Below are 12,204 nucleotides of genomic sequence, written 5' to 3'. Positions count from 1 at the left end.
GACGTCCTTAAAATCTTGTGTAATATACACTGATGTACACAATATACAACGTGATATACACATTGCAATTGGATTTTTAGGTTTGATTTTTTACCTGAAACCAGTCTAAATCACTTCTAATCTTGCTCTTGTATATCGCCTCGTTTAGTTATTTTCAACCAATTTCAATCACACTCACTCATTCAATCCAACCAAAAAAAGAAAGAGAGAAGAAAAACAAAGTTGAAATATATTTTCTCTCTCTTAGTTTTTGCTAATCTTGCTCAAATTTTGTATATAGCCTCATTTAGGTATTTTCAACCAATTTCAATCACACCCACTCATTCAATCCAACGAAAAAAAAGGAGAGAAGAAAAACAAAGTTGAAATATATTTTCTCTCTCTTAGTTTTTACTTCTGATTTTCTCTGATGTGAGATCAACCTTACATTTTCATCCCACTGATTTTTTTTGCATAATTTATAAGAATTTTTGCTAAACTATGAGAGTAAAAGAGAAGAGATACAAGAAGAAATACAAGGAGAGAGAGGGAGGGAAGCTAAAATAAACGTGTAGTTTTTTTTTGAGAGAACATAAAAGAGAGTAGTTTTTTTTTTAAGATTTGGCTATATAATGCCAATTGTTTGGGGTTATCTTTACCAAACCTAATATAAGGCTAAGAAATTGCCAATTCCTATTATGTGTTGTCGATGCTCAAATTCAGACGAGTCAATTTAGACCATTCAATATCTTTTCCGTGGTGGTGAAAAAGCTATACAAAGCAATGTCTTTAAAGGAGACAATGGACTCGTGCAGTTTTCTGTAAAGGCCTAAAGAAAGTGATGAAAAAGTCCTTTCCTTTATTGAGGTAGGGGTATAATAAAGGCAAAATAGGCCACAATGTACTTATAGTGTTTAATTGAAGACCATGTGTTAACAGGTGTTGTCTAGGTCTTGTATTTAAAACATTTGAATAGCGTATATGATATTTTGGTAGAGTGGGTGCAGTTCCTTTTTGTCAGTTGTACTAGATCTGTAAATTTTCAAATGTGGGACAAATTCATTATAGTATCAAGTATTCAATACACACCCAGACCGCAGGGGCACGAGCAGGCACGCTTCCTATATTCTCTATACACCAAGAAAGAAATTGACACTACCTATTTTTTTTTTAAAAACACTATCAACGTATATATTTCTTGAGCCGAGGGTCTATCGAAAACAACCTCTTTACTCCTTCGGGGTAAGGGTAAGGTCTGCGTACATACCACCCTCCCCAGACCCTACTTGTGAGATTTTACTGGGTTGTTATTGTATCATCATATTCAACCTGTTCTAGCAATTAATTTGTCTTATTTTTCAGGTGGCCAATCCCACTTTTTATGGATGGATATGAAAAAAAATCAGCAAAAACACGAATACAACCAATCAGATGCACAGCAGTAGAGCAAGACTCTCCTAGCAAAGTTTATCCAAGATACTGTTACATGGGTTGATCACATTTGCATCTTTTGTTTACACCTTTTTTCAAAGTCATATCATACCATAAGACACAGGAAGCCAGCCATACATTGAAAAATTGGAATAAATAACCACAAGCAGTCATTCGCTAGGTGAAAGTTATCCTGGCAACCTGTACAGTATGGCACTTGTTTTCAAGTTTACAAAGCAAAATCATCCTTCAGTTACATACTTGTATCATAACGGTTTGTGCGAAAATAAAGATCAATTGGAATTCTACATACTCTGGATCTTCCGAGTTTTTATTACTAAAACAGGATTCTATCTGGTTCAGATGTGTGCTCATTTACTAAAACATGAGGTCTAAATGTGTACTAAAATTAGACACAAATTTGTAAATACATAATTGATACCCAACTCCAGCTACTTTTGGTCTGACTGACATGCTACAATGTTTAGATTCGAGCAGTACGATCTGATGGCAAACTAAGTATATTCCTTTGACACAACAAAGTTATACCAGATACAAATTCAGGTAAAAACAGGAATATATCATGTAATTAGTACTTTTCTTGAACAGGGGACATGCATATGCAAGGCCACATTAGCATAAACAGCAAAAGAATTTGATTTCTTTCTCAACAGCGATCAGGTCAGCTTCCCCTGAGCGTGAATAGCTTAAATACAAAGTTACAAACAGATAAGGTTAAAAACACTTGAAAGGCTATCACAAGAAGAAATTTCCCTAGTTTGTTGCATACACCTTGGAATTTCAGCTATGAGCTCAGGTCTATGATTTTTTTGATAAGGATCTGTCAAGTCTATGATATTAAAAAGGAAAGAGTAACTTATTCTTTCTTTTTCAGTTCAAGTTGCTAACTGCCGTGACAACCAGATTTTATATACGTGAATCACACTGGCGTGAATCATGAGCAAATAAAGTGATATGTTTTGGTCTGGGAAGTGGCCCTTAGATATGGATAGCAGCCTGACTAGAGTGGAATAAACACGGACACTACTGAAAACCAGTTGCAAATTCAGAACAAATGGTAGTACAAAATAGGACTGCAAATATACACATGAATTCTATACTACATTATCAACAATCTTACAATCTCCAAGGTGATAAGGAAACCACTACAAAGGTTTCAAGAGCAGTCTACTTTACTCCTTTGAAGGTCATGCACGAGCAGATGTAGCTAAATTCCAGCATTGGAACCATTCTGATAGGTATTAATAGGTACAGAAGAACAATTATAATGCAGGCAAGGAAGGGGAAAGGAGAAGGCCAAGACAAAGAGCGCTAAGGGACAAATTATTGAAAACATAGTAAAGGCAAATCAATCCAGCCATTATACAGCAAAATCACACACCTAACTCTGCAAACACATGCTAACTGGAATTACATTAAGCTACTATATCATATTAGGAAATAGCTATGCATAAATGAACTGTAAGATAGAAGCCTAAGAAATTCAAACAGATGGAAACAATGGCAACATGAAAACAAAGGAGCCAGGATAACAGCTTGAGAAGAGGATAAAAGTAAAGATGGCGTGTTTTCGCATTCACATTTGCTGATATTATTCATCCAAACAAAACACCAAGAACAAAGATACCATACTTGGAACCACATATTGACATAAATGAACAAAATGTAACCTTTTCTTTAGGATAAGAAACAAAGAATTGTAACAATTGACCTTAACAGAACCTAATAAACACATAGATTTAGCACAAAACTGACCAAACTTTTAATTGAGTACAAGGCATCAGTTTGATCGACCTTCATTCGTATCATAATCAAAACAAAAGAACAATCCCAATTCATAGTGTTGAGGTATAAATAATCACCTTTGCCTATCTATAGGCAGACCCCTCCAAGAAAAATCCAATCTTTTCAAAAATTGGAAATGTTCCTTCACATGTTACACTTTTGCAACCACTACTTCACCAATGTAATCCAAGAATAATTAACAAAATCTCTTCTTTCAGAAAAATGCATTTATCTATAACTAGGGCTGATTTGTCCTCCTCAACTGACAACAGAAAGCAAGCCACCTTCAGCAGCCTCATTCTCATCCAAGAACAAATCCTCAGTTCCCCTTAACGACCCGTGCAGGCCCAAAACACAAAACCCAATAACCAAAGCAACCAAAACATTGAGACCCACATGAGTAAACGCCAAGGCAATGACAGTAACCAAACCCAAACCAACCAAAACAAGGCGATCGTCTAAATGGGCCCCCAATATTACAATTGGCTCTTCACTGAAGTAATATAACCAAGCTATAGATACAACTAAGAAGACGATCATGGAGATTGGGTTGTATATAAGGCTGAGGAAGATAATGAGGAGGATTACCATGGTATAGTTCACACGGAAGTAGTTGAGGTTGCGCCTCACGCGCGACATGGCTTCGGAGTAGTTGTAGGGAAGGGAGAAAACGGTGTAGTCGAAGAACACGTGCCATGGACGGCGCGTGGCAGTGTTGGATCTGGTTGTTGAGAGGAAGGTGGTGGAGGGACGCGGTGGCTGTGGTGGTAGTGGACCAGGTGGTGGTGGACGAGGGGGTTTCCTGGCGGAATGAGCTGTGGGGAGTGGTGGCGGGGTGGAAGTTGGAAGTGTGCCATAATTGGAGGGCTTTTCAGAAATAGCCATTTTAGATTCAGTATATTCTCTATTTCAGATTTTCTTGTTGTGCTTGTGTTTTTTATTTCCTTTTATAGCTTAAAGATTAGAACTTTGGAACAATGGAGGATGAGGTGGGAGCAGACTGACTGACAGCCTGACGATGAATTGTCGTTTGCTTTTTTATTCTTTTTTTTGCAAAAGTAGCCAAATCTGACAACCCATTGCTCCGGCCGACGTGTACCAACTGATATGAATCATTAAGTTTCATCAACAATTCTTAAAATTAAACATATTGTTTAGATTTCATATTAAGTTTGCATTTATTTTGAATTTCTTAGAAGTCATTTGCTCTATATAATTTTTGATTGTTAAAATTTAGTTAAGTTTGAAAGCATATATGACTTGTAATTTTGTTAGATTTCTTCCTTCAATGATTTTTAGTTGTCTTGTCTAACTATTTTCTTTTTCTTCTTCTTTGGATTAGATCTCTACAATTCTTTGATATTTTCTTCGAGTTGAAACTAATGAAAAAGAGCAAATCTCATACACAATAGAGAATTTTACAACATAAGGATATTTCAACAGATCGTGCCAAGTTTTGTTTATTCAATTCTTGCTTAATATATATTCACTTGTGAAACTTTTTTTATCTACTCCTATATAATTCGAATAAATTAAATGGTTTGAATGTGCATTTCGTATGCCATTTTTTTTAAAATTCGACAAAAATGAAAGAAAAACAGAAAATAGTTGTTATGATTTTCGGTGTATTCGATTGGCTGTTTATATAAAAATTCTTTTTCTTTTGGAAAAACGAACTAAATTGAGTCATAAACACTCGCACAAATGGCTGAAAAACGAAATTTCTCAAAATGTTGTAGGTCGGACTACCTTAGCTAAATCAGTTGTAGCATCAATTGCAAATCATGTGATGCTATGAAAGTTACTCCCTAGCACTGTAACGAAGGAAATAGATAAAATCCAAAGGGATTTCGATCAATGATGAGGAGACACAAAAGTAGGAAAAAAACTAGATCTAATCATAAAATTGCAAAATACATAAGCTGGCAGCTCTAAAAGCAGGTACGCACAAACTAAACACTGATACATCGACAAAAGGAGATTAAATCCGGCATTTTATTTTGAAAATAGTGGAGTCGCACTCATATAATGCGATTTATAGGTCTCATTCAAGTAATATAATTTATAAGTCCCGTTCTCCTAAAGCGTTAAGTCGCATTCAGAATCACGATTTATGAGTCAACAAATGGTTTTATTCTATTTAAAATTTTGACGTACAGGTAAAAGATTAATCTTTAATATTTTTCTAAATCAACAACAACAACAACCCACTATAATTCCATTTAGTAGGGTCTGGGAAGGGTAGTGTATACGCAGACCTTACCTCTATCCTGGAGTAGAGAGGCTGTTTCCAAATAGACCCCCGATATCCTTCCCTCCAAGAACTTCCCACCTTGCTCTTGGGGAGACTCGACCTCACAACCTTAATATTTTTCTAAATCGAGTCCTTTAATTAATGATATATTAATCTTTATCATTCCTCCACATCTCTTGGAGTGATTTGTACTTACTTATTCTAAGGTTTGGGGAACTATGCCATTTTGTGAAAAGGCCGAGAATAATTTTTGCGTCAAGAGATTTCAATTCGAACCGATATATATTCATGGTTATGATGTTATTGGCTTAATTAGATGTTAAATAGGTAATTAAAGTCATAAGAATGTTGATATTCTCCTCCTACATTTAGATGAATATTTGCACAATTGCTAAGTTAGAGGGATCTCGAAACTTACAACTAATATTTGGAGTTATGCACTTCTCATTTCAACCACCTAGCTATTTTGATTCTGTGTAACATGGTCATCTATCATACCATTTTCCTAAAACATCATATTTTACATTTTTGAATTGTTATTTTCATTTAAGCATCGCACTCGTGTCTAATCTCACCTCATTCTCACTGATCTTCTTAGCATAGGCTGCAAATAGCATATACACTTTCTTCTTTACCATAGCTGAATGTTCAAGAAAATAGTATTCCTGATCAACCGTACGTAGTCATTTCGTACTTGTGCTAGTGTTTCCAGAGTAGTATTTAGTAGGCGTTTGGACATAAAAAAATGTAATTTTTTGAAAAAAAAGAAAGAAGTAGTATTTGGAGTTAAATTGAAAAATGATATTTGGAATTTGAAATTATGTTTGGACATGCATTTTACTTGAAAAAATATTGTAATTTTGTGGGTGGAGATTTTTTTTTTTTTTGAAATTCCATTTTTTTCCTTAAAAAACTTATAAAATTTCATGGACAAACACATTTTTGAAGAAAATTTATGAACAAACAGGTCCTTAGACTTTTTTTCCCAGAGAAATTAGTATGTTTACTCCTTGCCTTGAAAATGTTAAAATAGCACGATCTAGTCAGTTTTCGGACTAGTCATTCAAAAATAGCCAGCGTTTACAAAGTCAATGAAAAATAACCACTATTTTGCTGCAACAGAGATCAGTCCAACATAATATACTGAAGTTCGGTGCACCTGTGTATGAACTTCCAGCATATTATGCTGGACCGGTATACTTTGCTGGCTCCAGTATAGTATACTGGAGACTGAATCACCGGTGCTCCAAACTCCAGTATATTATGCTGGATCGGTATATTACGCTGGAGTATTTTTCCGAATTTTGAACAGTATTTTCGTCCGAATTTATCTTTACATAAAAAGTGACTAAATTTCGATTACTTTTAAAACCGTGGCTATTTTTGAATGACCATTTATAAATCTGGCTATTTTTTAATTTCTCGCCTTGAAAAGGGGAGATGCTAGCTATTTAAGTAACAAGCAACATAATCAACACAAAGCAAGTGATCATGTTAAGTGGTGCTTCATTCATTCAATCCATAGCACTAACAACAAGAACAAGCTTTTATTCTATTAATAGTGAAGGGCATGTAGAGCTTTCAGATAATTACTATACTATATTAAAAGCTAGCTCAGCCCCTTCTTATTCTAAACGGCTCTTAAAAATAAGATATACTAGTATATATGAATTATTGTGGTTTTTTATGATGGTACTTAATATATCTGGAAGCAGATTAATTAGTCATTGCAGTTGACAAATTCATAGTTGACAGTAAGGTGGCCTTGCTGATAGCCCACTCCATTTGTGTCCAATTGGTTAAAGACGTTTACATCTAAATCAAGCCCTCCATTGCTGCATTGATCTACTATTCTCACTGTTGTTTGAGTTCCTGTTCCTGTGTTCGTCACCTGCGTTTAGCTTCACCATTAATACATATCCAGATATTCAGTATTTTTAGTTACTTTGCTACTTACAGTATTTTCTCTTTCAAATAATTTACTTATACCAAACATTTTAACCAAAAACGTGTCACTCACAATATGAAGAATTTTTACACTAAAATAGTAAACTTGTACTAGTAAGAGCCCGTCTGGACATAATTTTTTTTTGTTGCTTTTTTTGAAAAAAAAATTGAAAACAATGTTTGGACATACAATTCTTATCATTTTTTCCTTTTTCACTTGAAAATCTATTTTCAAATTTGAAATTTCAATTGAAAATGGGAATTTTCAAGTTTTTAGATTTACAAATTTACCCCATATTTTTAAACAATAACATTTTGATTGTTTATGATATATCTTTTGTTGATTTTTTGGGTTGCTACTTCTTTTTCTTTGTACTTTTGGCTAATAATATTCACTTACTTCATAAAAAAATAAATAGCATTTTGATTGTTTATTTCAAATAGGATAATCAAATTGGGGTGGTTTTGATATTTTTTACAAGTTGTGGGGTATTAATCATATTTTATGGTTTTGAAAAAAAAGACATGCAAAAATTATAACCAAACACTAACTTCATCTTCAATTCAAATTTTAGTGAAATTCCAAATTTGAAAAAGAAATTTGGAATCATGTCCAAACGCCTACTAAGTTCCTTATCCTTTTTTCCAGGTTATTAGTTCCATTTTCATTAGCCGATTTGATAGTGCAAAATGCTTTTATACCGACAAGTATATAGAAGTTAAACTCTAAAACAAATTATAGAGTTTAAATTATATGCACCGATAATATAGTACCATCAGGTAAAAGTTAACCTACGTCAATATGTAACTCTTTCACGATAAAACTGAAATAGTAACCTTAAAAACCGGGTTAAAAAAATTAAAGATGTCGTACCCTCAAGCATCTACCACAGGAATCTTGGCCTCGAGGTCCAGCAGGACCACAGAAAGCAGTCCAGCCATATTTCTGGCGCCATGCGAGAGGCTTGTCGGCATCCCAAGTAGCGCAGAAAGCACTTGCTGCTCTCAAATCCCAGTTAATGTTCTGTGGGTTATATAAATGATACGTCGATCTCACGTTTGTGGCGCTCTGTGCCGCCGCCATTGCCATCACCATGCTGATGATCAACAATGCCACGCACAACTTATAATTATTAACTCTCTCCATTTTCTTTCTTCTCTTAATTTTCAGTATTGGTTTAGGTTTTTTGGTGAAATGATAAGGCCATATTTATAGGGAAAGTGTAGGAGGGATGAAGCTATAATGGGGTGTACTAGAGTGGAAAAGTTATGTGGTTGTGAAAGACTGGAACTCCTGTTGGAATAATTACTGGGAAGACTTTTCAACCTGTTCGACGTTGAATACAAAAGTTATAGTAAGGTTTTTATTTTTATTTTTGTTGGGAGGGAAAAGATGTCACAAGAAAAGGTCGAAGAATGGCTCGAAGGTCTGTTGAGTCGGCAAGAAATCGTAATTAAAGATGAAGCTAAGTTGAGCCAGGAACAAACCATCTAATTAACGTAACGGACCTGTCTTGATCGAGAAAACAAGAACTAGCTAGCAACCATAATCCACTACTGAAGCTTCGTTAACAATTAAAGACAAATACTAGCTAGGTTATATTAGTTATTAAAAAGTATATTCATAGACGTAATTATAAGATATATACGAAAATAGAATTGTACGTATATATATTTTTAATTTTCCCATTTCGGAATATGCTTAATAAATTCGATTTCTCTACAATATAATCTATTCCTACATACCATTAATTTGATTTATCAAATGTTGTCTAGAACTTGGAAAAACTGTTCCTTTAATTTGGTCATTTCTGCTGAAGAATAGTCTTCTTGGACACGTGTATACAGAGAACAAGAGGCCGTTTCTCCCGGGGAAAGGACTAACATGCATTATGAAGTCGTGCATTTCTTGGCTCGGTATCTTAGATAATTTAGAACAGACCCTAGCAGAAACGGAACCAGGATTTCAAGCTTATGAGTTCGAGATTCAAATCATTTTAAGTTACTGGGTTCTAAATTAATAATTTATACATATTCAATAATTTTTTTTTAGAAAAATACAGGGTTCGAACCAAGCTATTGAATTCGACTGAACTCGCTCTTTACACTCTAGCTCCGTCCCTAGACCCTAGTCTCTGAGATGTAGTTTTCAACTGACAAAAGTCTACTCGGAGTTTCCAGGGAAAATGCATATGTTTTTACGTCGTGTACTATTCTTTGAATTTTCTTTACATGATAAACGTTATTTTCATCTATTGTCATGATCAGTACATTTTATTTTGTTTTACCAAATGATATACCCTCCATTTGAACTTGAAAATCTTTGTTCCCTGTTTCTAATACTGCAAATTAATGTTTAGATTCATGAAATGGAAATTGATTGATTCAAAAGATGTTGAAACCTTTTTGAACAAATCAATCAATGATGAAGGAGTAAATCTTAGTCAGACATAATAACTTTCAGATCAAAGAGTCAGCAGTGTGGATCATACTTAGGATGAAGGAAATATGAATGATCTTATTGATGTTTGACATTGTATCTCCCATCAATTGATGAGGAGACCGTTTTACATGTTTTCCTAGAGGTTCACTCTCTTCCAAGAAAACTCGAAGAGAGATTTTCAGCTTTTTAAGGAGATAGGAGAAGTGTTTTCTTGTTGAAAGCTTTCCCTGACTATATATAGTCATGGCACCCTTGCCTTTTGCTCGGCTCGTCGTCCTCTTGCCCCCAATGTGTCTTAGTCGTGCTTTTAGACGTCATTCTTACCGACTCGTCGGATGTCAGGGAGGAGATATAGAGTGTGCTATATTAACTTTCCCTGTCCGGTTACTTAGGCGGGACGTCGTCAACTTGATCGCGACGGTGAGATTTTAACCAATACAGTTAGTCCCTCTGTCTGTCAGGGTCATCCTCTGTCGGGCTCCGCAGACGGATCATGATTGTTACGAATTTGAGAGAAATCTGACTAACGACTCTTCGTTCCTTAGTTATATTTTATGGGTTTTTGGCGGAGTGGCGACGTTCTATCGATTCCCATGGATCGTTGCGACGATTTTAGAACCGAAACGTCGTTTGGTATCGAAGCGTTGTTTTGTGGTTACTGCCATTATTACACACGTTCCTGGGGAACTGAAACGTTTTATGCCTGGTCAGATTCGATTGGTGACTTTTGGGTTTCGTGCTCGGGGGATTTATGTCTCTTATAAATAGAAGGAGTTGGTCATTCGATTGACACACTTCTTTATCTTTCACTTGGGAGAATCCCGCAGATATATTTTCTTTCTGATACCTCGAATTTCTGCGTGCCCCATTGTTCACTGAAAACCTTTATCTCTTCTTTCTATTATTTCTTTGGCGTGTTTTCTGATAAAAATGGATGGTGATTCTTCTCGCGACAGTCTCCCTGCCGCTAATCCGGTACTGGAAAGTGATGCTCAGGCCACCAGAGAATCAAACACGGTGGAAGATGAGGAGGTCCCATTAATGATTGAGATCCTGCCTCGCCCTGGGAGAGAGCCGACTGACTTCAGTACTCCCGTCGGCGTCGAACCGAAACCTGTTCACTCTATTATGAGAGAAAGGGACATTGCAGAGCTGAAAGAAAGGTGGGGAATCCCCAATTATGTTGATATGCGGCCGACAGAGGGGAAGACATAGTTTATTTCGACCGTCTCGGGTACTGCATGTTCTACGCCTACTCCTTCATTGTAGGGTACACACTTCATCTTCCTTTGTTGGTGGTGGATTTTTGCCGTTTTTACGAGGTATGCCCTGCCCAACTTTCGTCGTATGTATACAAGTTACTCCTTATGCTGCTTAAGTATGCGGAACTCGTCGGTCGTGAGGTCACTTTGGACCATATTGATGTTCTAATCGTCAATACCACACAAGAAGGGGGTGATTTGTGTGGTACCCAATTTTCGCTCTAGAAGAACCTTTTCTAGGTGTTCTAACTACTACTGTTTGCGGAATAATAAGTACATAAAATAAAGAACAGAGAGATTTTTACGTGAAAAACACCTGACTCAAAAGGAAAAAAAAACTACGACCTACTACTCAGTAGGATTTTCCCAAACTTCCACTAAAATCACTGAGTCAAAACAGCATTTACAAGACTCTTTATAAACCTAAGGATTAACTCTAATACCGTTGTGGCACACAGCCTCAACTGTTGCGACAACTTCAAGTTAGCTATAACTTGAACACTCTAAGTACCTAATACAATTGCTCCTATGAAAGCTGAAAGGTACAACTTTAAACCACCTACTACAATTAAACTAGAATAAAAGAAAGACACAATGGAACTGGTTCTTCTATCTCGTTCAAGTAGCTTCAAGAGTGCACACTCAAATCTCACATAAATTGCTTGCAAAATCGCCTTGCTCTTTTGCTCTCAATTTAGTTTAACTTCTGTGTTTGTGCAATACCTGTAAAAGAGAACAATCACTGTCATTTAATCAGTTAGTAATCAGAGTTTGATTGGGACTCAATTGCTGATCTTTGTGAGCACGTGATTTTTGCCTCATACGAATTACTCCAAAATAACTCCCAAAATTAGGTCTTTTCTTTAATTATGTGGAAATATTGTACGGTTTTCCTGTTTGTTTGCATGGGCATATGTGCGTGTGTAATTTTATTAATGCATTTAAAAATATAAAAAAATAATATAATGTAATATGTGTTACATGTGCATTTAGGATTTAGTTTTTCAATTTAGGAATTAACAGGTTTGTTTTACAAAAAGGAAAATCACAAAAAATACGTAATTATTGTAATTTTGTCATTT

General features: G+C 35.5%; 2 protein-coding genes across 2 annotated transcripts; both read right to left on the bottom strand.

Moving 5' to 3' along the window:
* Positions 1-3,086: 3,086 nt before the first annotated feature.
* On the bottom strand, positions 3,087-4,375 carry LOC104215559 (PRA1 family protein E). Its single transcript, XM_009765386.2, has one exon. It carries the CDS (start codon positions 4,099-4,101, stop codon positions 3,475-3,477), a length of 627 nt encoding a protein of 208 aa, XP_009763688.1. The 5' UTR covers positions 4,102-4,375; the 3' UTR covers positions 3,087-3,474.
* Positions 4,376-6,959: 2,584 nt separating this feature from the next.
* On the bottom strand, positions 6,960-8,651 carry LOC104215560 (pathogenesis-related protein PR-4A). The gene is made up of 2 exons (XM_009765387.2): positions 8,292-8,651; positions 6,960-7,361 (listed from the first exon to the last, which is right to left on the bottom strand). The coding sequence occupies exons 1-2, from the start codon at positions 8,562-8,564 to the stop codon at positions 7,191-7,193; spliced, it is 444 nt and encodes a 147-aa protein (XP_009763689.1). The 5' UTR covers positions 8,565-8,651; the 3' UTR covers positions 6,960-7,190.
* Between the last annotated feature and the right edge of the window lie 3,553 nt (positions 8,652-12,204).

The sequence above is a fragment of the Nicotiana sylvestris genome, chromosome 1 (genome assembly GCF_000393655.2).
Source record: "Nicotiana sylvestris chromosome 1, ASM39365v2, whole genome shotgun sequence".
NCBI classification, from domain to species: Eukaryota; Viridiplantae; Streptophyta; class Magnoliopsida; order Solanales; family Solanaceae; genus Nicotiana; species Nicotiana sylvestris.
The sequence above is the reverse complement of the archived record's forward strand: the minus strand, read 5'-3'. Positions and strand labels throughout refer to the sequence as shown.

Excerpts from the sequence above, each read along its gene's own strand:
- LOC104215559 (XM_009765386.2), bottom strand. The coding sequence starts at position 4,101 with ATGGCTATTTCTGAAAAGCCCTCCAATTATGGCACACTTCCAACTTCC.
- LOC104215560 (XM_009765387.2), bottom strand. The coding sequence starts at position 8,564 with ATGGAGAGAGTTAATAATTATAAGTTGTGCGTGGCATTGTTGATCATC. Across the intron at positions 7,362-8,291 it reads CCTGTGGTAGATGCTTGAGG|GTGACGAACACAGGAACAGG; the intron begins GTACGACATCTT and ends AGCTAAACGCAG.